Raw genomic sequence first — 26,728 nt, 5'->3', positions numbered from 1 at the left:
TGTGGCTCTACGCTTACTGCTCTAAACCTTCTCTGACTCAAAATGGCCTTAAACGGCTCTTTTCCCTCAGCTCTTCCCCTTCTCTCCACGTATTCCGAGTGCCCCGATGATTGGTTGTTTCTGGGTTTCTCTCCAGATCACCAGGCTACCAAGAGAATTGGAAAATAATGGGAAAGGGGAGAGGCTGGGCATTGTCCATCACAGCTTCTTTCAAAACTTTATGTCTCTCTGCCCCTTATCTCTGGAAAGGAAGGGAAAGGAAGGGAAATTACTGGCTTGTTTATGGTTGTCAGGTCTTGAAGGAACTCACTCCCAACAACACTCTCTTGGAAGTGATTTGCATTTCTGCAGGGCTTTTTTTGTAGAAAAAGCCCAGCAGGAACTCATTAGCATAATAGGCCACACCCAACAGCAGAAACTCATTAGCATATTAAGCCACACCCCCGACAGCACAGCTCATTGGCATATTAGGCCACACACCCATGTTACCAGAAGTGTGCTCATCCAGCCACACCCACCTTTGGTTCTTATTCTGTTTACCTTCTTTGTTGTCCAAACCCTGGGCTTTTTTTGTAGCAGGAACTCCTTTGCATGTTAGGCCACACACCTCTAATGTAGCCAATCCCAATGAGTTTCTGATGTTGGGTGTGGCCTATTATGCTAATGAGTTCCTGCTGGGCGTGGCCAACTTGGAAGCCAGCCGGAACTCCGTTCCTGTGTGTTCCTGCCCAAAAATAGCCCTGGATAGAGGTTTCAAGCACAGATGAATCTGTCACAACTGACTCCCTGGCACCAGTTCTCCAATTATACATAATTCACACAATCCCCCCCCAGTGACCAAACCAATCACACCCAGACACCCAGCCCACCAAAAGCTACGGTGCACCATCAGCCCTCCTACAACACCTGCAAATCTACGGTTACATTATCTAGCAGTGTCTGGTACCAGTGTCTGGTACTCAAGGTCAAGCATGTATATTTCCCATCAAAGGGAGGCCCCGCATGGACGCAGTTACAAGCCAGCACAACTCTCAGCAAAACAATTCCATACACGTACTCACATACTCCCCCCCCCAATTCCCAGCCAGAGTGAAACAAGGCAGTGAGCTTACAGATATCAAAGACAGGCAGTTAAGAAACATATGGCAAACGAGACCCGAGTTTGACAATGGTCTCATGAAGAAACATTAATTTTCCACAATTCCCTTCACTTAAAACTCTTCTCATGGGAGCACGTTTCATAATGAGCCACCTATTCTTAAATAATCATCTCCCTGCCAGCTCTGGAGATATGGAATGACTCACTCGCCATATTTTATTTGCACTCTTCCCTTAGAGTCTTCAGGATTTTAAACGAAAAGATTTCAACAAGCACCTGCTACAGCTGAACAAGGATCAGAGAAACACATTTCAATATGAAGCACAGATCCACGAGGTCTCTGCATCAGCAACTCACTTCACTCCATAGCGATCCCGGAACATGATGTGATTTCGAAAGGTGCGGTTGACATCTAGGTCTATCTGCTTGATTTCTGATGAGAAGCTCTTGGCTTGTTCTTTCATTTTCTGAATGGAGGCAGATGGATTAAACCAGTTAATCTCTCTTAAAGTACCTGGAAACAGCTGACATCAGAAGTGCAAATACTTTATTTCCTGACATGATTCAGCTCCTTTTCATATTTATTTTACTAGCATTTATGAAACCAAACTTCACTCTGAAATGAGACACCTGTGTTACTGTTGATGTATTCATTCTCAGAGGCAAGACTAACAAGTTGGCAGGGACTCTGAAGAAAACAGAAAAACCCAGAGGTCTCTGAGAAATCAGGAAAGGGAAGCGATCTTCCCACATCTCTGCTGTGCTTAGTTATAAGAGGAATTCTTCTGGCTGTGGCACTGACAAATCGTTACAGTTCCATGCTGACGGCTCCACGGGAGCTGTGAAAGGCTGCTGATCAGGCATTTGCTATCCAAGCAAAAAACAAGCTGGAAGCAGACAGGAGATTAGAATGCACAGGATATGCCACTCATGGAGAGGCCAGTGATACATGATGGGGCAATCAAAGTGCTCTGCAGGAAGGGAAGAAAAAAAAACTAGAAGAAAAGAGAATGATCTAATGCCCACGTAAGCTGCACCTTAAAAAAGGATGCTAAAAACTGTCTTATGTGTTTGATTTATGTAGTCTTGATGCTCCCTGTAAGCTGTGGAGTCTTGTTAACTCAGCTTAGAGGGAACACTAGCCTTGACAGTCAATTTTATTTCAGCAAGTTTCAGAGATTCATATATTACAAGTTCAGGGAAAGCAAACGCTTAATTTCAGCTCTACCACTATCTAATAATTTCACATGGCAGTCCAATAAGCCTAGCTGCCTTTGATTCCTGTTCAGAACAACGCACAACGTATTTCATGCTATACATACTTCCCAGAGCTAGAAGTTTAACTGAAGTTAAAAACTGTAACGAAGTACCACACAAACCTTAATTCTGCAGCCTGAAACCCTCCTTGAATCTCCAGTCAATGTACTTTAATGTGCTGATATCTGAAAAAGCAGCCATTAATGTGGAGATTGGCTCAACATGGTTTGTACTTCTGGGATCTATGCAATAAATGATGCCTTACCTCATACTTTCCTTCATTCTCTGCCTTAATCTTCTCAATGTCCAGCAAGAGTGACCAAACCTGGCCTCTGACTTGGAGCGGAATCCCTTTATAAACTCTTCGAAACATCTACAAAGTGTTACATAAAAGAAAACGAACACAATTGCTGTAAGAAGTATGCACATGTATCAAGTACAACATGTCCCACAGTCGTTTGGCAATCCCTACATCAATATAGCCATTCTGAAAGTTGTTATTCCCATGCTATATTCTCACTCTTCAGTTTCATTCAGGAGATAAAAGCTAGCAGGAAGAGCAGCAAACATATGAAGGGGAGAGTATAATCTGAGGCACACTACTAACGTTCTTTTTCACTGACTAGACAGTTTAAGTGACTCTACAGTTTGCACGGAAAACTTGCCGGGCTCAAAACAGTAAAAGTCGAAACACTATCCTAAGGAAAAGGAGCTTCAATTAATGTAAATAAATGTATTCATATGTCATTATCTATTTCTTGTATTCCAAACCATTTGTACAACACAGAAAAGAATAATGCCTTAAGAGATTCTTTGGAGTAAAGGTAAAGGTTCCCTTGCTCGAAAGCCAGTCGAATCTGACTCTAGGGTTGCGGTGCTCATCTCCGTTTCAAAGCCGAATAGCCAGCGCTGTCCGAAGACGTTTCCATGGTCATGTGGCCGGCATGACTAAACACCAAGGCGCACGGAACGCTGTTACCTTCCCACCGAAGTGGTCCCTATTTATCTACTTGCAATTTCTTGCTTTCGAACTGCTAGGTTGGCAGGAGCTGGGGCCAGAGACGGGAGCTCACTCCGTCATGTGGCACACTCGGGTCTCAAACTGCTGAACTACTGACCTTCCACAGCCTGCAGTTCAGCGTCTTAACCACTTGAGCCACCGCAGCTCCTCTTGGAGCTCCTCTTTGGAGTACACGGCAGCATTTGTGAAATATGAAAGCACCAGCTGATATGCTCCCCATATTCACAATTTCTTTGCCTTCCATATTTTCTGAACCTGGAATGGAACCCGGAAGTCGTAATTCAAAAATCATTACACTTTCTTTATTGATCATCCCTAGACTTTTTAAAAAACCTGTGCCTTTATTAAATTTGGATAATGTGAACTCCAATTCAATGAATACAGCCTACACAGAAATTGTCACCACACAGAAACATAGCAAAACACAAATCTATTTCCTTTTTGTTCAAGACAGTGACAAAGAACCTTGCAGTGTCCGGTTGCGACAGGAAACCCAACTAAATCGTTACTCTGTGAATAAGTTCATAATCTAGTCAAATGTTGCCCCAAGAGAAATTATACTTCCTACGCTACTTGCTACTGTGAGACTTGTGATTCCCCAAATATAAAAGATGAAGCTGCCCCCTCCCTGAATAACTGGAATCTCCTTGGAAAGAGAGGTCCACAGTTTTGGTGTCACTACAGAGAAGGTGATCTCCAGTTGTGGTGAATGAAGGATGTTTATTCTTGTCCAGTTATGGCAAATTTTTGGAAATCAATAGCAACACTTGAAAAACTAACAAACAAGATTAGATTATTCAGGGGAGAAAAAAGGAAGATGACTTTAAGATCATTTGGAACCGTTCTATAATTTATTTAAGGGAATTTTCAGGCTATATAGTTAGTTAAAGAATTTTCTTTAATGGATGGAGAACCTTACTTGAAAATTTGAACAAGAGGATACGCTTCTCAGAAACAGAATTAATGATACAGATGTAAAGTCTCAGTCACCTTGGATGGAAGCACCCCCCACTCTCCTCTTCTTTTCTTCTTCTTTTTTATTTCTTGTCCAGTTATGGCAAATTTTTGGAAATCAATAGCAACACTTGAAAAACTAACAAACAAGATTAGATTAATTCAGGGGAGAAAAAAGAAAGATGACTTTAAGATCATTTGGAACTGTTCTATAATTTATTTAAGGGAATTTTCAGGCTATATAGTTAGTTAAAGAATTTTCTTTAATGGATGGAGAGCCTTACTTGAAAATTTGAACAAGAGGATACGCTTCTCAGAAACAGAATTAATGATACAGATGTAAAGTCTCAGTCACCTTGGATGGAAGCACCCCCCACTCTCCTCTTCTTTTCTTCTTCTTTTTTATCTATTTTGTTCTTTGTCTCTTACTGGTTTATATATTTTCTTTTTGCTTGTTAGTTTTTCTGGTTGGAACATCACCGTAACAAGACGGTCTCATCTTTTATATTGCATATGTAATTTGAACAAGAGGATACGCTTCTCAGAAACAGAATTAATGATACAGATGTGAAGACTCAGTCACCATGGATGGAAGCACCCCCCACTCTCCTCTTCTTTTCTTCTTCTTCTTTATCTATTTTGTTCTTTGTCTCTTACTGGTTTGTATATTTTCTTTTTGTTTGTTAGTTTTTCTGGTTGGAACATCACTGTAACAATATCTTTTATATTGCATATAAGGTTGTTCATGGTTTTGTTTTGTTTTTTGTTGGCTTTGGTTTGAGTGTGTGTGTATATACCTTCAAGAAAATTAACATAAAAAAATATATGAGAGGCCCCCCTCTCCTGGGCTGCCACCTGCCTAATCTAAGACGTAAGAGCAACTAAAGCAGACCTTCTGATGATTGCAGTATCCGGATAGTTTCGTAAAGCTTCATGTATGTTGGTCCCAAATCATAGTAAAGGTAAAGGTAAAGGTTCCCTTGCTCGAAAGCCAGTCAAATCCGACTCTAGGGTTGTGATGCTCATCTCCATTTCAAAGCCGAAGAGCCAGCGCTGTCCGAAGACATTTCCGTGGTCATGTGGCCGGCATGACTAAACACCAAGGCGCACAGAACGCTGTTACCTTCCCACCGAAGTGGTACCTATTTATCTACTTGCAATTTCTTGCTTTCGAACTGCTAGGTTGGCAGGAGCTGGAACTGGAGACGGGAGCTCACTCCGTCATGCGGCACCCGGGTCTCGAACTGCTGAACTACTGACCTTCCACAGCCTGCAGTTCAGCGTCTTAACCACTTGAGCCACTGCAGCTCCAAATGATACAGGGCTTTAAATGTTAGCACCAGCACTTCAAATTGTGCTGGGAAACAAATTGGGAGCCAATGTATATGGAAAAAGACTGGAGTAATATGGCCCCTAAAACCCTTTCTCGTCAACATCCTGGCTGCAGCATTCTGCATCAAATGAAATTTTGGAACACTTCCCAAGAGCAGCCCCACACACGGCACAGATAATCTAATCTAGATGTAACCAAGGCATGCACCACAGTGGCCAGATCTTTCCTGCCAGGAAAGCCTGCATTTGGCTAACCAGTCTAAGCTGGTAAAAGGCACTCCTGGTTACAGTCGCCACCTGCTTGTCCACCAGTAGGTAAGTTCACTGGGGTACAATAGGAAGTCTCTCAGCAGAGACAGGAGTTAATATGGTGTTGAGACTGCTTCCAGTTTATGTGTTTGAAATTCTCACTCTCCTATTCCCTGCCCACAAAATGATTTAGAAAATAAGGCCTCAGCATCATTATATCAAAGAACAGCAGTTATTTCTGCACAGTTAATCCTTTTGGAATAGAGAAAGTGATCTACAACAGGAGATGGCATGACTAGTACTGAGGGAGCCATTCACTCCCCCCCCCCCTTTAGTGTTTCTTCTACTCCTGCAATGCTTTCAACAGGGAAGGATTTCAAAAGCAATTTAGCGGCATGTAGCTGTGGTTATTTGGAATTCGTAATCTTCAGCCCTTCATCTGCTCTCCTTTTTCTTACACAGTCTTTACAGTGAACTTAGATTAGGAAAAATAATTATCGAACTATTCTTTATTTGGATTAGAGGACATATATGATCACTATTCTTAAAACCATGGTGCAATTCACTTTTTAAAATATCTATTATTAATTATTCTACACGGACCCTACCAAAAATGAATGGAGGTGCCCATGATTACTCATTTCAGTGGAGCTCATAAAGGGGAGCTTCTTCGAATACTGTACCCGGGGGTCATTTCCTGTGGGAGCGCACAGGAGCGGAGCTCCGTCAGTAAAGAGCCCAGGGGGCGGGCACATGCAACAAGCCCCACCCCCTGCTCCCAGCAGCCCTCAGTCAGAGCAAGAAGCAGCCAGGTAAGCTGCAGAGCCCCCCCCCCGGTCCAAAACAGTCCAGTGGCACCTTTAAGACCAAGTTTTATTCAGGTAGAAGCTCTCCCTCCTCTGTGAGGGCAGATCTGCACGTTTCTCCCCCCCCCAATAGCTAGCAATCCAAAACAGTCCAGTGGAGCCTGAGCAGTGGGTGTTACCTTCTGACATACTTCCGGTGATGTCAGGGGGTGTGGCATATGCAAATAAGTTACGCTAATGAGTTATGCTAATGAGCTCCTGCACCTCTTTTTCTACGAAATGACCCTTGACTGTAACTATGAAAAACGATTAGGGGGTTGTGTGCTATAATCTTTGCCCCAAGCATCCAAATGTCTTGGGCTGGACCCAGTAGGGTACTCCAGTACTGCAATCCTAAGGACACATTTCTGGGAAGTAAGCCCCCTTGGAATTACCTGGGACTGGCTTTTACAGACCTGCTTATGATTGCTCCCTAAATCAGGTTCAGTTTATCTTGGGAAGCATATTCCTAGTATAAACTGGGGAAGACAACAGGAAGGATTTGGATGGAATGCACATGTACATAAAAGCATGCAAATTCCAGTAGACTTGGGGCTCTCGCCACCTTTTGACATTTTCAGTTGAAATGATGAAGTTCTTCAGAGAACACTGAAATAAAGACTTCCAGGATTCACAAGCTATTTTTCGGAGAAGAATCCATTTTCTCTGCCAGCGAGCCACAACCCAGTTCATGTCATGACATATAAGTGGCGATCAAGCAGGGAAGAGGCCAGATTGGCCAATGGGAAATGGAATCTAAGAGGAACTGTGGAAAAGTCTCACCTCACTAATCAAGCACTTGATTGTCAATGAAGTTCTTATAACCTTGGACATGTGTAAAGAGAATTAACTGTATTAATACTCCCAATCTGCAAAGAGGAATGCTGGCATGAAAAGGTGGCTTTTTTCTTGAAAGGAAATGTGTTACAGGAAAATAAATGGGAGCTTTGTCCAGATGTAAATGTTAAACATGAGAAAACTGCTCAGATAAACATTTCAGATAAAAGTGCTCTGATCTCCCCAGCTTCTAGAGATAAAACAAAGAATTAACAAGACGTAGGCTACATCTAAGGGCTGCGGTGGCTCAAGTGATTAAGACGCTGAACTGCAGACCGGAAGGTCGGTAGTTCGCGACCCAAGTGCCGCATGACAGAGTGAGCTCCTGTCTCTGGTCCCAGCTCCTGCCAACCTAACAGTTCGAAAGAAATTGCAAGTAGATAAATAGGTACCGCTTCGGTGGGAAGGTAACAGCATTCCATGCGCCTTGGCGTCTAGTCATGCCGGCCACATGACCACGGAAATGTCTTTGGACAGCGCTGGCTCTTCAGCTTGGAAATGGAGATGAGCACCGCAACCCTAGAGTCGGATTCGACTGGCTTTCAAGCAAGGGAAACCTTTACCTTTACCAGGCTACATCTACTATCCTAACTCCTACCGGAAAATTATTATTCAACATGTATAACCATGGGCTTGTACATTAAGCAATCACCAATATTTTTAGTGACAATATTTTGGAATTTAGCAACTGTAGAAAAATGCCCGTGTCTGTAAGGCACCAAATAAGACCTATCACACACCCACATGGCTGAGACTGGTCGGAACAGAAATGCAGCTTGTGCATTTCTCATTACAGCCTATCCACTGATTTCCAGGTCACTGCGTAAAAGAATGAACACGTAAGTCTTCTTAAGAAAACTTCATTTTTTATGCCACAATAAAGGCCAAAACAAAGTGAAGTAGGGCACCACTAAAACAGGCCCTGGTTCTCTTCCTCACCTTCTCACTGTTTCTGTATTTCCCCCATTTTCTTAACATCTTCAGCCATTTGTCCACTCGTTCAATCTCTTGAAGTTTTTGCTGGAGAAGAAGATTAGATGTTAAAATTTCAGAGATTCTCCCCCCCCCCTAATTTATGTATAGCAAAGAGAGGACGAGGTGGATACCTTAGTCAACATAACAAGGAAATCAATGGGTTATAGAAGATTAAAATATAGCAGCTACAGCTAGGTGACCTAAGGACCAGCTAGGCAATACCATATAGCAATGCACAGGGGTCATTTCCTGTGGGAGCGCACAGGAGCGGAGCTCCGGCACTAAGGAACCCAGGGGGCGGGCATATGCAACAAGCCCCGCCCCCTCCTCCCAGCATCCCTCAGTCGGGCCACGAGGAGAAAGAATTCAGGTACAAACTCTCCCTCCTCTGTGAGGGCAGATCTGCACGTTCCCCCCCCCCCAAATAGCTAGCAATCCAAAACAGTCCAGTATAGTCTGAGCGGTGGGTGTTGCCTTTTGACACACTTCTGGTGATGTCAGGGGGTATGGGGCATGCAAATAAATTATGCTAATAAATTATGGTAATGAGCTCCTCCACCTCTTTTTCTACGTAATGACTCCTGGCAATGCATATTTGGTATGGAAAAGTGTATGACACTGTGTATTAATAGATCTATGCTTAATGTAGATCTATTTTTTTCTTTTTCTTTTCTTTTAAAAAAATCTATACTGTTATATAAATATTGGTGTCACGTATTACCAAACATAGGTGTCACCCAAACAATACATCAAAGTCCAGGTTTACACTAGTTCAAACAGTCCAAAAAACAACTTGTCAGTTTCACAGTCACCACTAGTCCCTATTTCCATTGATAGCTGTAGAGAACCTTCACACAGAAAGGCAGTTAGTGTCAGAGAGGAGAACACCCTTCATACAAACATCGCCTCCAAAAACCATAAAATAAGACACTGTGTGGCCTGAAATGCCACACAAAATGGATGCCAGTCAGAGACACTTTTGCAGCACCCTGTGTCTTTGCCGCTCATTTCCCCACCTCTGACTTACCCAGAATGCCCAGTTTCCCTCCTGACAACTGCTCCAGGAAAGCAAAGCAATTTTTAAAATCTATTAAAGGTTGCCATCCCTGTTCATCATTTGCTACTAATACCATTTTCCAGAAGTAACTCACACAACATAAAGCAGCAACTCTTACCTTTTCCTCCAGAGCACTGCGGAGTGGTAGCTCATGCTCACTGGGGGGGAAAAATTAGTAAAAATTCCAATCAAACCACGGGTACTACCAAGAGCATAGAAGGAAAATGTACACTATAGAAAAGAAGTCAGAAGTCTTGCCCCGAAGGCTGGGCAAAAGTTTCATTTATTATATTTATATTTTTTAATTTTCGAATCGTCCGATTCCTGTATGGATAGGGCTCTGGGCAATGTACGACAAAAGTTAAAAATATCAGACGAGAAAAGTTAAAATTAATAAACAGCATTTTTTACATTCTTAAAATAATCTCAGACGGCATTACTAATCTGTGTTTAAACCCATCCCGGACTGTGTTACTGCCTCATAGGCAGGGAATCTTTTTGTAGCAGGTACTCATTTGCATATTAAGCAACACCCCCCTAACGTAGCCAATCCTCCAAGAGCTTACAGTAGCCCCTGTAAGAAGAGCTCTGTAAGCTCTTGGAGGATTGGCTACATTAGGGGTGTGTGGCCTAATATGCAAAGGAGTTCCTGCTACAAAAAGAGCCCGGGTAAAGAGGAGGCTGAAATGGGAGAGATGGTAGAAAAAGGGGAGGGCACCGGCCATGAAAAACCGTCGCTGCCCTCAACCAAAAGCCCAGCAGAACAAAACTGCCTTACAGGCCCTGCGGAATTGCATTAAATCCCGCAGGGCCCTGATGGTACTTGGCAGAGAGTCCCACGAGGTCGGAGTCAGGACTGAGAAAGCCCTGACTGGGGTCGAGGACAGCCAGATATCTTGGGGGCCGAGGATCACCAGTAAGTTGTTCTTAGCAGAACGCAACGTATTTATTTATTTGTTTGTTTGATAGATTTCTATCCCGCCCTTCCGCCAAACCAGCTCAGGGCGGCTTACGTACAGTTCTAAAACCAGCAAATACATAGTTAAAACACAATAAAATTCCAAATAAATACAGTTAAAACCCATTACATGTGGCGGTATCGTATAACAAAGTGCAAGTGCAGCGCCGCCGATAAAGCAGATTCTTACAAAAACGCCCGGTGAAAAAGCTCCGTTTTCACGGCCCTGTGGAATTGCTGGAGGTACGCAGTGCTCTGATCTCACTGGGGAGCTCATTCCAGAGCGTTGGCGCCACCAGGGAGAATGCCCTGGTCCTAGTCGCCGCCAACCTGGCGTTCCTAGGCCCAGGCGGTTTTGTGTTCCAGATCGTAGTGCTCTCTGGGGGACATATGGGGAAAGGCGGTCCCCCATTCTCTTGGGGACATACCAGAGGAGGCGGTCCCAAAGGCACAGGGCCCACAGACAGCTCGAGGCCTTGAAGTTCAATACCAAAACCTTGAACCTGACTCAATATCCCACTAGAAGCCAGTGTAACTAGTGCAGCACAGGCTGTATATGTGCCATCCATGGCATTTCCACCAGGACTCGCGCCACTGCATTCTGGATCAGTTGGAGTTTCTGGATCAGTCTCAAGGGCAGGCCAGCGTAGAGCAAGTTACAGTAATCTAGCCTGGAGGTGACCATTGCATGGATTAATGTGGCTAGGTCAGGGCACAACAAGAAAGGGGCTAATTGCCTTGCTTGGCACAGATGGGAAATTGCCAGTCTGGCAATATTGGTGACCTGGGCCTCCACAGTTAAGGAGGCATCCAGGACCACGCACAAACGCTTGATGGATTGTGCCAGTGTTTATGGCACCCCATCGAGTGGGAGGTCTATGCCTCAACCCTGAGGGAGCCCCCCCCACCCCGCGTCTTTGCTGGATTCGGTCTCAGTCTACTCTTTTGTAACCACCCCACCACAGCCTCCAAACACATGGCCAGATTTTGTGGGGCGGTCCACTAACAGGTAGAGCTGCACGAGGGGGCGTATACAGATGTTAAATAACATCGGGGAGAGGATTGCCCCCTGAGGCACTCGGCATGATAGGGGGTGCCTAGTTGACACCCACTCTCCCTGCGTATACAGATGTTAAATAACATCGGGGAAAGGATTGCCCCCTGAGGCACTCAGCATGATAGGGGGTGCCTAGGTGACACCCACTCTCCCTGTGACATCCTCTGTCCCCAACCAAGGAGAAATGTGTCATGGGCATGGATGAGGAAGAGCTGCCAGAGCTTGCAGAAACTGCAGCTGGCCCCTCTGAAGCAGCAGAGAAAGATAGCTGGCAGTTGCCTGTAACAGCAGTCTTCACAACTGGCCCAGATAAGGGGGAAGAACTGCAAGCTGAAAGTCCTCCTGACTCACCCCCATGTGTGACTCGTTTAAGGGAGCGACTGCGACAAAACTTAGCAAGCAGGCGAAGAGAGGCCAGGCTACAGGGGAGATGCTCGGCCAGCCCAGAGTTCTAACAGGAGCCTGGGCGATCGTGCAGCTGGCTAATTTAACCCCACAATCTGGGCAGTACTCTTCGTGGAAACGACGAGTCAGCTTCATGCTGCTTGCATCCACTGCAGCTCAGCTCTTGCACCTAGATGTTCGGACCTCAAGCTTTGGACTTTGCACTGTCTTCTTGGCTCCTGACCTTGGCCTGTTCTGGACTCCCTTTGACTGGCACCCCAGCCCGTGACAAAATGAGGAAAGCCATTTCAGGGCTACCTCATGAACTCCCACGTTGGTGAGGCAGTGGGTCAAAAGATCGTGATTGACCGTGTCGAACGCTGCTGTGAGATTGAGCAACAACAGCAGCGCCAACCTGCCTTGGTCCAGCTTGTCTCCAGAGATAGTCTGTCAGGGCAACCAGCATCGTCTCCATCCTGCGACTGGGGCGAAAGCCGGACTGGAATGGATTCAATGCTGATGTTAACAGCCTTGTCAGCCTTCTTAGTCAAGGAGTTTTCTTATTTAATGAGATTTATTTATTTTACATATATAATAAAACTTTAGAATGATTGCCTGATTCCCAATTTATTCAGAAACAGCTTCAGGGTTTATTCCCAATTGTCTGAATCCCAATTTATTCAGAAACAGCCTTCGTCCAGGCTCCTGTTCACAGACAGGTGCATTATACAGAAAAAGAACTACTGCATAAATTATCTCGTGGCTACCACAACATGTATCTTAGAACACAGACTCTATGATATTCCCAGTGTACACACCACAGCTCTAATGGTTTGAAATATTATGAGGTTCTTCAACGAAGCTTCATAGTTTAAAGGAACTCTGATCGTATCACATGCCTACCTTTATTTATTTACCCACAGAAGACATAACGTTTAATTTCTGAACACATAGTGACGTCATGCCTTATCTAGCATAGCATGTAAGGAACTTTCATAAGCAACAGAAAGCTCTCTTCGTTCCTTTGCCTGGAGTTCGACTGAGAAGACGGCAGGTACAACACACGGAGGCTGATCAAAACCATAAATCAAAGAAAAAGGTACAACTGTAAGCCTTAACACTGTTTCAAGGAAAAGATCGAGTGAACAGGAAAAGATAACTTACTGCAAAAACCCAAATCTGTCTGTGACTTTGTACAGGGTGAAGTCAGCATCTTCCCATGGGTCAATCTGAGCCCCTTCCTTTCTTCCCTGTAAAGAAAAGGGAAGGGACACAATAAGCTCGCTACGGTGGAGCCTAACAAAACAAAGATTTTTGTCATGTTGATGTGTGTTACTTTGAGCAATAATCCAAAAGAATGCCCGTTCCTGTGGCAAAACAAGCCTTAAATTGTCACTGTGCTATGATAAAGGCAGGACTGGTATCATGGTGAAGGGCAGATGTCAGCTATCAGTATGCATTTCTATGGAGCCACACTCATTTCGCCATATGTTTATGGGCATGCGCTTTGCCCAATCCTTTTGCAGTTAAGAACATAAGAGAAGCCAACGTTGGATCAGGCCAATGGCCCATCTAGTCCAACACTCTGTCACACAATGGCCAAAAATACTAGGTGCCATTGGGGAGGTCCAGCAGTGGGGCCAGGACACTAGAAGCCCTCCCACTGTTGCCCCCCCCCCACGCACCAAGAATACAGAGCATCACTTTGCCCCAGACTGAGAGTTCCTATCTGTACCTCGTGGCTAATAGCCACTGATGGACCTCTGCTCCAGATGTTTATCCAGTTCCCTCTTGAAGCTGTCCATGCTTGTAGCCGCCGCCACGTCCTGCGGCAGTGAATTCCATGTGTGTATCACTCTTTGGGTTGTGTACAGCTTTCTGAACTTGCCTTTAGAGACTGCTCCTCTCCTCAGTTGCTGTATTGTCAGTGTGCCTCAGTATAAATTGAAGGGGGAAGCTACTATTCTCAGGACCAGCTAAAGATATGATATATTCCAGGTAAGATGAAACAAGTACTAAAGACAGGCAGACCTAATGAAATTCTCAGTACCAATAACTTCCCTACCATTATGCTTTCAGCCTTGGTAGTGTCTGAGGAACAACGACGACTACTTTCTGGCAAAGACTGAAGTTAACACAGCCAAAGGAAGGCGCATACACTGGGGTCAATGTACTCCTCTCTTATAAATAAATTATACCCCAGCAAAAGACAAATGCAACACAAAAACAAAATAATGAGGATATCTCTTGAGAGGGATAGTATCCATCTAGGCACCACACTTTTCTCTAAAAAATGCAGTGGGCTGGGCATGAAACCTCATCCCCCCCCCCCTAATTTTCTAACTAGCACTAATAAACCTATCTATATATCTAATAAAGATGTTCCCTGGAAGGCCAGAGACTGAAGCTGAAGCTCAAATACTCTGGCCACCCAATGAGAAGGGAGCCCTCACTGGAGAAGACCCTGATGCTGGGAAAGACTGAAGGTCAAAGAAGACGGGGACGGCAAAGGATGAGATGGTTAGACAGTGTCATAGATGCAACGAACATGAAATTGAGCCAACTTCAGAGGACGGCAGAAGACAGGAGGGCCTGGTGTGATTTGGTCCATGGGGTGGCGAAGAGTCGGACTCGACCGTGCGACTGAACAACAACAACAACTATATCTAATTCTCAACAGTCCCCTCTGCCTGCGGATAGTTATTTCCTCAAACAGAGGGCACACTTACTCCAAACAGGTTCTTCTGCCACTTGGGTGACCCCCTAGGTTTGCAGAAGAATCTGAAAAGTCTTAAAAAAACACTTTGGGGGGTTTAAATCCCCCCCCCCAATAAAAAGCATTGTCCATGCATGTGCAGACAATACAACTTACATTTGAGGGCCTGGCTGATGCTTCTGCTCCTGCGGAGCCACTCCAGGTCAGACCATGGTGGCAGGGGATGCCAGGATCTGCTCCGAGCCCAACAGTGACAGTGGAGACTGCTGGGAGCAGCTCCGGGCCCAGCTGCAGCAGCACTGAACTCTGGGAGAGGTTTCCGGCCCAGCCACGGCAGGCGCCAGGAGCTGCTTCGGGCCTGGCTGCCACCAGGAGCTGCTGCAGGTTTGAAGCAGCTCCCAGGTATCACCACCGCAGCTGCCGGGCTCAAAGGATAGGCAAAAAGAAGGGGGGAAGAGGAAGAAGGGAGAATTGGCTGGGGAGGGGGAGAGAAAGGGAAATATGGGAATACTAGGTGCAAAGCCCGTTGTAGCTGCAAGACAACGAGCGCTAGAAGGGCATGATGGCAATCGTCCCCACAGCGCAGGTCTTGCTGGGAACAGAAGTGGGGCCAGTTGGAGTGGCGCCCTCGCACAGGGCTCCTTCTGCGCCATCCTCGTTATCCCCCGCGCCGTCACTCGATCTCCCCCCGTCCCACAACAGGTCCTTCGGCTGGAAGGGAAGCACACTGAAGGCGAGACTCCATTCCCTTCGGCAGCTCCGTCGAGAGTGAGGGTGAAATGCTGGCCGCGGGCTCTGTGGGCGGGGCCGAGCCAACGCACCAAGGCAATGCAACCAGGGAATTGGGAGACTGTGAGAGGGGCGGCTGAGCAGGCCAAAGGCTGAGGGAGCGTGTCCAGGAGTCACACCAAAACTCTTTTATATATAAGGAGAGATTGGCTTGGGGGGAGAGAAAGAAGGGGGATTGGCAGGGGGGAGAGAAAAGAAAATATGGGTGTATTGGCTTGGGGGGAAAGAAACAGACAATATAACTTACATTTGAAGGCCCGGCTGATTCTTCTGCTCCTGTGGAGCCATTCTGGGTCCAAACATGGCATCAGGGAATGCCAGGAACTGCTCTGAGCCCGAGCAGTGTGGAACACTGGGAGCAGATCCAGGCCGAGCTGCCACAACCGTGGCAGATGCCAGGAGCTTCTCTTGGCCTAGCTGCCACCGGGAGCTGCTCCAGGCTTGAAGCAGTTCCCAGGCACCACTAACACAGCTGCCAAGGTCAAAGGCAGGCAAAAAGAAGGGGGGAGGGTTAGAGAAAGAAGGGAGGATTGGCTGTGGAGGAGAATGGGAAATATTGGCTTTGGGGGAGAGAAAGAAGGGGGATTGGCTGGGGGGAGAGAAAGAGAAATATAGGAGTATTCGTTTAGGAGGAAGAAGAGGGGATTGGCTGTTGGAGACAGAGAGAACGAGAAAGGAGGAGAGACTGGCTTGGGGGAGAGAGAAAAAAGGGGGATTGGCTTGGAAGAGAGAGCAAGACAAAGAAGGAGAAATTGGCATGGGGAGACAGAAAAGAAGGGGTATTGGCTTGGTGGGGAGCAGAGAAGAAAGGGAAGAAGGGGGTATTGGGTTGGGGAGAGAAAGAAAGAAAGGAAAAGAACGGGATGGGGAAAGAAGCAAAGGTGGGAGAATGCCCCCTTCCCCACAAGCTTCTTGTGGGTCCCCACTTGCATATTAATAGTTTCCTAAATGTAAATTTAAAACAGTGAACTGAAATCATTCCATTACCAACTTAGACCCAGTGAAACTGAGAAGGGCTTTCAGAGCTCCCTGACTTTGGTTCAGATGTTGACACCTCCCCAGCAGATCAACAGACCTTGCGTGTATAAGCTGCAGCCATACAGACCCCGCAGACCACCACCGTACACAACGGACACATTGGTGGAATGAGCGAACAATATGCCCTGAGCCAGTCTGACAGTTTGTGATGTCAGAGAAGACGACTTGAGACATTAAAAACTCGAGAAACCAGAACGATAGTGGTCGTTTTAAGCTATGTCTCTTAAAACCTACATCGGAACCGGTCTTTGCCTCCATTTGCAGCTGCTCCAGTAAACATTCCTGGCAGTGGCTTATGGCCTCACAGAGACTGGCCACGCTGTGGGAGCCAATCCATGGGGCAAATTAGTGCTCAAACTAAACTTGCTACGTGGAGGAAGATGCCATGCAGCTGCAGTGTCAGGCGATGTTCATCTGATGGTGAGATGCTGACCTTGCCGGCTGGGGGCCTTATTTGAATCGCCCACTAACTGGCTGGTAAAAGAGGTTCCTGCTTTCTGTAGAGAAAACACAGAAAGCCTTGGGCCAGGCAGTACATTCGTTTACCAAAAGAAGAACCTTACCTTCTCATACTTGCCAATGATTTCTGCCCTTTCTTCTGCTATTAAGGCATCTATATCTTTCTTCATGTCAGAAACTGTAAGCAGAATAAAAAATCAACGATGAGCTAACACAAGACAATGTGAGGCACGGGGAACATTTTTGGAAAGTGCTAATAGAAAAAGGCTTTGTTAACAACTCTAAAAAAAACCCAGGCATCCTAGAACCAAAATTAGGTGGAAGCTGTGAAGTCTAAAGGACATCTATATGCAGTTCTTGTCAAACAATATAAACATTATTTGAGTATGAAGAGTGTATTAGAATAAGCCCATTTTGTTTCTGCAGAATGAGGAAATCAGACACATCCCTCAACTTAGTTCAATCCATTTTTCATCTCTGTATCTGGTTTTCTTCTCAGTGAAATTATTTCAAAACCTAGTTTTTCAGGAGCAGACTTACATACAGGAGAGCTTATTCTGGTGTATAGCTATCAGTTCCCACACTCCCTCCAGCCCCTTATACTCCCCGCCCCCCAGGGACACCCTGGCATTCATCAGCAGCTCCCCACCACCACCACCTTCACACAGAATGACTTTCTTCCTCCCGTCTTCTTTCTTCCCTCCTCCCAGAGGGTCGCTTCTCTGGCATCATGACAGAGAAAGAGCGGAAGAGGCAGGCAGAGGAGAAGCAGGTGGCAGCGGCAGTGGTGGAGGAGGAGGCTTCTGCTGTGGGTGCGAATGAGGAGGCCCAGCACGCACGCACACTGACTGAGGGTTGGTGACCCCCCCACACGGAGAGGAAGGTGGCTGCACACGCGCAGCCAGGCCCAACTGATAGAGAAAGGGGGGACCCTTCGGCCAGCCAACCTGATGCAGGTCTTGTTACTGCTCTTGCTGCCACCCACCCTCCTCTTCCTTGTTCACGGGCCAGATGACAGATCTGGACAGGTTGATTCCAGGCCCCGAGCCATATGTTTGACACCTCTACTCTAGAGGGTCCACTATATGCCCACACCTCCACGGGGGGGGGGAGGTTAAAGTTGATGAAGAAGAAGAAGAGATTGAATTTATACCCCGCCCTTTACTACCCAAAGGCGTCTCAGAGCGGCTTACAAACACCTCTCCCTTCCCCTCCCCACGACAGACACCCTGTGAGGTAGGTGGGGCTGAGAGAGCTCTGACAGAAACCGCCCTTTTTCAAGAACAGCTCTTATCAGAACTACGGCTTGCCCAAGGTCATCCAGCAGGTGCAAGTGGAGGAGTGGGGAATCAAACCCGGTTGGTTCTCCCAAATACCCCACCCTTCACTACCCAGAGGAGTCTCAGAGCGGCTTACAAACTCCTTTCCCTTCCCCTTCCCACAACAGACACCCTGTGCGGTGGGTGGGGCTGAGAGAGCTCTGACAGAAACTGCTCTTTTTTCAAGAACAGCTCTTAGCAGAACTAGGGCTTGCCCAAGGTCATCCAGCCAGGTGCATGTGAAGGAGTGAGGAATCAAGCCCAGTTGTCCCAGATTAGAATCTGCGCACTTAACCACTACACCAAACTGGCCTTGTACTTTGTGTCAAGTATATAATTAACTGACCAAGCAGAAAACAAATAATGCCTGTATAAAAATGTGCACCTATGAAGCACTATCGGGATATTAATAAATCTGAAAATGCACAGCTGGATGACATGGAAGATTCCTAGAAATCAACCCACCTGAACTGAAATCAGCAGAAAAAGCTGCTCAAATCAATCTCTCCCTCCTACATAAAACTAAAATTCCAGTGCAAAAAAATGTTTTGTTGAAAACTGCAGGGACGATACACACAATAAATTTTCAATCAAAATGTCTTTCATTGGAATTATTTTGTCTTTTGTTATAAAATGTTGTTGTGATTGTGGCTACATTCAAATGCTATGAACAGATCTCAGCTTATTTGTAAACAAGGAAGAAGAAGAGGAGGAGGAGGAGGAGGAGGAGGAGGATTTTGAAGAAGAAGAAGAAGAAGAAGAAGAAGAAGAAGAGGAGGAGGAAGAGGAGGAAGAGGAGGAGGAGGAGGAGGAGGAGGAGATTGGATTTATACCCCGCCCTTCACTACCCGAAGGAGTCTCAGAGCGGCTTACAAACTCCTTCCCCTCCCCACAACAGACACCCTGTGAGGTAGGTGGGGCTGAGAGAGCTCTTGACAGAAACTGCTCTTTTTCGAGGACAGCTCTTATCAGAACTATGGCTTGCCCTAGGTCATCCAGCAGGTGCAAGTGGAGGAGTGGGGAATCAAGCCCGGTTCTCCCAGATTAGAGTCCGCGCACTTAACCCCTAGACCAAACTGGCTCTCAAACCCTCCAGGTCGCATGCTTCCTCCCCTCTTGGCAAGAAAAGCAGAGACTGAAAGTTTCCTGGCTTAGTTTAATCTGTGTTTAGAATCCTGGTTCATGGACAATGTACTAAATAAAAGAAACAAACTTCAGCTTTGTCAAAGCATCTGAATTTCAGGATTTCATTAGTTCTTTAGTCTCAGTTCTATATGCAAGCAAGGAGGAAACATGTGAGCCTGTGGAATTCAGGTTTGCTCATGACTTCTTAATACAGCGGGGGTGGGTGGGGGGTGTTTCCACATTAAATTAGGGCTGTAAACACATGAGCAGAGAAATGCAAGGTCTTTGGAGGGAATTCCAGTTCTATTTTCTGACCTAACGTGAAAACTGGACAAAACCCAGAACAAACCTTCCACGGGAGGATGTGCATGAGAACAAGATAACCTTCCAAAATCTTTTCAGGGTTTCAGAGTTTGTGGGCCTTTCTAGAAATAGACCATTACAGTGTGCAAGAAAGGGTGGACATGAAAATATGACTCCTGCTTGCGATAACAAAGAAAATGCAAATGCAGCCTTAGATACCCTCCTAATCAAACACTTTAGCTTTGAGGTTCTAAATAGAACGATCAGTCAGCAATGGTACATGATTGTTCGAAATAAAAACCAGACCTGATTTTTTCCTGTGACCTCAAGTATGGTCATCATACACTTTTTACATAAATGATTTATTTCTACCCTAACTTCCTTCTAGGGTTATCAGCCGCCAGGTCCCACCAGGGATTCCCCCCGCTTTGGGGGGGCTTTGATCCGCCACTGCCCAGCTGGCTGGCAGGGGAAACCCCACCTGTGGGGACCAACCCTGTGGGGATTTCAAGGCAAGAGACGTTCAGAGGTAGCCTGCCTCCGCATCACAACCCTGGTATTCCTCCGTGGTCGCCCATCCAAATCCTGGCCAAGGCCGACCCTGCTTAGCTTCCGAGATCTGATGAGGTCGGCCTGGCCTGGCCTATCCAGGTCAGGGCTACAGCACTGGTAAAGTTATGTATTTGGATGTCACTTTGGGGAGGAACTGAAATGACACTCTGGGGCTTGAAGTTCACTGACTCTTCTTGCTGATGTGATGGCAATCAAAAACACTGTCTTCCTGGTGAACAGACAGAGGGAGCAGATGGCCATGACTTCGAACGGTTTGTTCATTAACTTGGAGAGCACAAGGGAAGGGAACTGAAAACCAATCAGCCAGTTTCATCATGCCCCTGTATAAATCGATGGTGCGACCTCATTTGGAGTACTGTGTACAGTTCTGGTCACCACACCTCAAAAAGGATATTTAAGCATTGGGAAAAGTGCAGAAGAGGGCAACTTTAGAATGACAAAAGGGTTGGAACACTTTCCCTATGAAGAAAAGTTGAAGCGCTTGGGGCTCTTTAGCTTGGAGAAACGACGGCTGAGGGGTGACATGATCGAGGTTTACAAGATTATGCATGGGATAGAGCAGGTAGAGAAAGAGGTACTTTTCTCCCTTTCTCACAATACAAGAACTCGTGGGCACTCCATGAAATTGCTGAGCGGTCGGGTTAGAACGGATAAAAGGAAGTACTTCTTCACCCAAAGAGTGATTAACGTCCAGCGAAGGAGCATCCACCACCTCCCGAGGCAGTCTGTTCCACTGCTCAACCACTCTTACAGTTAAGAAGTTTCTCCTGACATTTAGCTGGTATCGACTCCCTTGTAACTTCCACCCATTAGATCTAGTCTTGCAATCCGGAGCAAGAGAGAATAGATCCGCTCCATCTTCTACATGTTTAGCTTGTGATCAACGAGAACACCTAGATCCCGTGCTGCTGTCAAGCCAAGTCCCTCCCATTCTATATCTGTGCCTTTGATTTTTTGTACCTAAGTGTAGGACTTTGCACTTATCTCTATTGAAATTCATTTTATTTGTCTCAGCCCACTGTTCCAGCCTATCTAGATCATTTTGAATCCTGACTCTGTCTTCTTCAGAATTAGCAATCCCATCCAGCTTCGTGTCATCTGCAAATTTGATAAGCATCCCCTCTATGTCTTCCTCCAGGTCATTCATAAAAACCTTAAACAACACCGGGCCCAGGACCGAGCCCTGCGGCACTCCACTCGAGACTCCCCTCCACATAGATGCAGAGCCATTTACAAGCACTCGTTGGGTACGATTTTTCAACCAACCATGAATCCATCCAACTGTTGCACCATCCAGCCCACACTTAACCAGCTTATCCTCAAGGATATCATGAGAAACGTTATCAAATGCTTTACTGAAATCTAGATACCCTATGTCCACAGCATTGGCAGAGTCAACCATTTTCGCAACCCTGTCAAAAAAGGAGGTAAGGTTGGCCTGGCATGACTTATTCAGGGCTATTTTTGGGCAGGAACGCACAGGAACGGAGTTCCGGCTGGCTCCTGCATTGGCCACGCCCAGCAGGAACTCATTAGCATAATAGGCCACACCCAACAGCAGAAACCCATTAGGATTGGCTACGTTAGGGGTGTGTGGCCTAACATGCAAAGGAGTTCCTGCTCCAAAAAAAGCCCTGGGTTTTGACAACAAACAAGGTAAACAGAATAAGAAGCAAAAGGTGGGTGTGGCTGGATGACCACACTTCTGGTAACATGGGGGTGTGGCCTAATGTGCTAATGAGTGGTGCTGTCAGGGGTGTGGCCTAATAGGCTAATGAGTTTCTGCTATTGGGTGTGGCCTATAATGCTAATGAGTTCCGGCTGGGCTTTTTCTACAAAAAAAGCCCTGCTTATCCTTGATAAACATGTACCGAGGAAGTCCTAGAAGTAGCACAGATCTCAGCCTTTGGATCTAGGGCAGGTTCCAGTGCAGCTGGTTACCCAGGGACAGAATCTAAACCACCTCCCTTCTCCTCCAAACGATACCAAGTAAGTACACAAACTGGAAACTCATGGGGCATGACAAGAATGCTCAGTCCAGTCGTCCTCTCAGCATTGCTCTGTTGGGGGTCAAAAGGATTACATTCACAACAAACTCTCCCTAGAAAGTAAGAAGGTAAAGGTTCCCTTGCTCGGAAGCCAGTCGAGTCCGACTCTAGGGTTGCGGTGCTCATCTCCGTTTCCAAGTCGAAGAGCCAGCGCTGTCCGAAGACATTTCCGTGGTCATGTGGCCGGCATGACTAAACACCAAGGCGCACGGGACGCTGTTCCCTTCCCACCGAAGTGGTACCTATTTATCTACTTGCGATGTCTTGCTTTCGAACTGCTAGGTTGGCAGGAGCTGGAACTAGAGACGGGAGCTCACTCCGTCATGCGGCAGACTCGGGTCTCGAACTGCTGAACTACCGACCTTCCACAGCCTGCAGTTCAGCGTCTTAACCACTCGAGCCACCGCAGCTCTCCCTAGAAAGTAAAACGTGATTAATGCAAGCCAAGCCATGGCAGGCCTTACCTGAGGTGGGTATGACGTCTCACGCTTCACTAGCAGAGGCTACAGTAGCCTCTCCCCCTTGGAGGCTACCCAACAGAAGACATTTCAAATGCACAGCTGCCGCCGCCACCGCCGCCAACGGCTCTTCAGCAGTCTTTCGGGCAGTCCTTAGCCTGGCCATTCCCAGCTTTGCCCGTGCATGCCATAATCATAGCAAGCCTGTTTTCATTTTCTGTCGTTTTTCTCCCCAAGTCCTGGTCACTGGGTGAAGTCGAAAGAGAGACTGTGTCGCTAGCTCATCCTAGGCAGGGCTCCTCCTCTGTCCACTGGGCTGCCTGAAAAAAAATCCAGCAGAAATATGACTTTTTAGCCCCCAGAAATATGTACATTTTCGGGCATTATTGCTGTTTTCTTCAAACTTAACATTACTTTTTCTTGCAAACATGATTCTAGAAGAGTAAAAAGAATCTCTAAATGGCAGTCTTCCTTACTAATGTTTTCTCACCAACTCTGCCGATAACTACAAAGCCAATGCCTCCCCCCCACACACACTTTTCTGGTCCCTTTTATGTTATTTGCTACACAGTCTAAAAACTAGAGGCAACTTTCTTCCATTTTAAAAGTGCACCCCTGTCTAGTTGACTAAAATTGTTTCCTTATTTGTTCTAAGATACTGCAATATTTACAAGCTTATTAAGCACTGAACTGGAAAAGCTGATGTGAAGAGTCAACTCTTCTTCTTCCTCATTCCAGCTGCTACAGTATGGCCTCCTAGGGACCAGAGGAAAGAAAAATCACGGTGCCGGCAAGCTCACGACAGCTCCCAAAGCTGCATGTGATCACAGCCCTCTCAAAATTTTCCTGAAAAAAAGAGAAACTTGGAAGCTAATGTTTCTACAGCACCAAGATATCACTTGTCTGCAAAATACAAACTCCACCCTTCTACCCACCCCCTTTGTCCACATCAGAGAAGCTTCAAAGAAATGCCATAAATCTCCATTAGTTCTCATACATCAAAATGGACCCACCCGAACAACACTTTCCTCAAGTTAATAACAAAGATCAGCTGTTAAAACATTCACACTTTTAATAGAACAGACTGAGCTGGTGTTGAAAACAAGCTGTGAAAACCTCAGATATTAAAATACAGAACCAACCTGAAAGGAAGGCAATGGCAAACCACCTGTGCTTTATCACTTGCCTCGAAAACTGTATGAGGTTGCCATAAGTCGGCTGTGAGATAGCACTTCACACACACGCATGCACAGTAACCACAATCCCAATTTCAATTTGTTGATCTCCAGGTTCTTTTCAACCAGAAATGTTACTACAACTACAAACATAAAAAGTAGAGACATCACCCTGCCAACAAAAGTCCACATGGTCAAAGCAATGGTATTCCCAGTAGTCATGTATGGCTGCGAGAGTTGGACTATAAGGAAGGCCGAGCACCGAAGAATAGATTCTTTTGAACTATGGTGCTGGAGAAGACTCTTGAGAGTCCCTTGGACTGTTTCAATCCTAAAAGTAATCAACCCTGACTGTTCCCTGGAAGGCCAGATAATGAAACTGAAGCTCAAATACTTTGGCCAGCAAATGAGAAGGGAGCACTCACTGGAGAAGACCCTGATGCTGGGAAAGATTGAAGGTCAAAGAAGACGGGGACGGCAAAGGATGAGATGGTTAGACAGTGTCATAGATGCAACGAACATGAAATTGAGCAAACTTCAGAGGACGGCGGAAGACAGGAAGGCCTGGCGTGATCTGGTCTGTGGGGTCGCGAAGAGTCGGACTCGACTGTGCGACTGAACAACAACAACCACAAACACAGGGAGGAAGATGCACAGAAGGATGGAGCTGTGCTGTATTAGTAAGGGTCAAATGGATAACAGCAGACCCATATCTGAAAAAGCATGATTGCCCCAAGCAGGTGCAAAGCAGGAGGGAGAGGAGAAATTTAAAGCACAAAGGATGCATGGGGTGGAGGTTTCATAGCCTCACCTGCTCGTATTCCCCTTATACTCTAGTCCTAAATGCCCTCCTCCCCAAAGTCAGGTTTACCTGAACCAGACTAATAAGCAAGTCCAACAAATCAAAAGCATAGATAAATTATTTAACAACAAAAGAGTTGCCCCTGGACTTTCATGATAGTTACCTAATATAACAACACTATGAGTTAGAACTATGGATTGCTTAATGCCACTAAATGTTTTCTGCAAATAAAAAAATAACTTCTTATACTCTTGTAACAACCGATCTATTGGCAATATTTTCAAAACAGCAACAAGAAGAAGAATATGAACTTTAAAACTTGTTAACATCCCAACCTAGTAGCTTTCGGCTTAGGTTAATGAGACTGAATCCCAAACTAAAAAAAATAGTAGCAAAGTAAAAAACATTATTCAGACTCCTTGGGAAAAATCTCAAGTTTCGGATCAGTCAAATTAGGGGGTTTACTGCATCTAATAATTGCCCTTCCCCCCCCTTCCATCTGCGTAATACAGCTATCTAATAGTACCTTATAATGTTATATAGGTTTGATTAAAATAAATAGCATAGTTCTGCTGCAAATTCAAAAACCTTAGAGATCAGAACACTATATGATGTCAAAGATTACAGTCCAAACTGTGAAGCGGTTTGACACATGCATTTCAAGATGGGACCTGATATCTCACTCCATTTCTGAGGAGATAAAGAAAGATCAAGCTTCCGTTCTTGTGATTGCTTAGAGTCATCCTGCGGATTTTCGAGATGCAAAGATTGCAAAAGAAGGTGGCTGCTATCAGAATCCGATGCCACATGAGTCTTGCCTTGATAAGCTACAGAGATACTGCTTGCTGATGTCCATTTATAGTGGATTTTAGTCTCAGTGAGTTTCGTGGTAACAAACTTCCATTCCTGATGTTTCTTTAGAGACTCAGATGAAAGGTCTAAGAATACTGCCATTTTATCTTCATGATGAGGTACAAAGCCTCGTTGTCTTGCCTCTGGCATAATTCTCCTCTTTGTTCTATTGTCAGCGAATTCAACTAGTATGTCTCTGGGTTTTCTGAAGTCTCCCGGCAAGCATCTAGAGGCTGATCCTAGATGATATGCGTTTAGGGTTTCCGGTTTTACCCATACTGAGGAGAAGACAACTGCCTATAAAGGTACGATATTTGGTGGGAAAATGGGGGGGGGGGCAGAAGCTCACAGGCTCGACATGGCCATCTTTTTGGTGCTGACACCATGCCTCCCCCCAAAGAAATGAAGAAGCAAGGACTGTGATACTGTCTCTCCAAAATTGCTTTAAATGGAAACGAAACTCTTTACTGTTAACATTTTCTTTCGAGACTCCTACAGCAATTATTCAGCAACTGTTATTTTAGGCCATCCACGGCTTAATTAAGGCATATACCATTTGTTTTCTTTTAGCCTGGGATTCATCTGCCAGCCGAGAGCTCAAGACACATGCTCTCCCCATCTTCAGCTGTTTTAAAAAACCATTACTTTGCTATTTTGCAATACACAATCCATAATCTCTCCACCCCATCTTGCAGATTTCCCAAGTCAGCTTGCCACTCATCTATATATCTAATAGCCAAGTTGCCCCCTCCATGCGGATATCTAAATCCGCACATCGGGGGCACTTGGGGGGCAGAGAGATTTTCCTGCACACTTAAAAGTAGTCCCCAAGTGTGCAGAAAAATCTAAAAAGAAAAAATATATACAGGGGATATTTAAATCCCCCCAAAAGTAAAAGCATTCCCTGCACATGTGCAGAGAACGCTCTGGCCATTGGGGGGGGGGAGGCCCGACAGGCCCAGCGGCTGGGAGCCGCTCAGGCCTTGCCGCCGGTGCCGGGGGGGGGGCAGGAGAAGGCTCGGCGGGGCCCGGGGGCGGGGGGCACC

General features: G+C 45.9%; 1 protein-coding gene across 1 annotated transcript in view; it reads right to left on the bottom strand.

Moving 5' to 3' along the window:
• Positions 1 to 1,456: 1,456 nt before the first annotated feature.
• The window catches only part of LOC107125729 (USP6 N-terminal-like protein), a gene marked incomplete at its 3' end in the record, with an annotated part of 94,687 nt that continues 69,415 nt past the window's right edge, over positions 1,457 to 26,728 (bottom strand). Inside the window, exons 3-8 of the mRNA XM_015429182.1 lie at positions 17,132 to 17,205; positions 13,190 to 13,275; positions 9,745 to 9,784; positions 8,534 to 8,614; positions 2,622 to 2,729; positions 1,457 to 1,566 (exon numbers count right to left, since the gene is read on the bottom strand). Of these exons, the coding sequence (XP_015284668.1) occupies positions 1,457 to 1,566; positions 2,622 to 2,729; positions 8,534 to 8,614; positions 9,745 to 9,784; positions 13,190 to 13,275; positions 17,132 to 17,205 (499 nt within the window). The remainder of the gene's footprint in view (positions 1,567 to 2,621; positions 2,730 to 8,533; positions 8,615 to 9,744; positions 9,785 to 13,189; positions 13,276 to 17,131; positions 17,206 to 26,728) is intronic.

Source organism: Gekko japonicus, unplaced genomic scaffold (assembly GCF_001447785.1).
Source record: "Gekko japonicus isolate JY-2015 unplaced genomic scaffold, Gekko_japonicus_V1.1 scaffold2902, whole genome shotgun sequence".
Taxonomy (NCBI): domain Eukaryota; kingdom Metazoa; phylum Chordata; class Lepidosauria; order Squamata; family Gekkonidae; genus Gekko; species Gekko japonicus.
The sequence above is the reverse complement of the archived record's forward strand: the minus strand, read 5'-3'. Positions and strand labels throughout refer to the sequence as shown.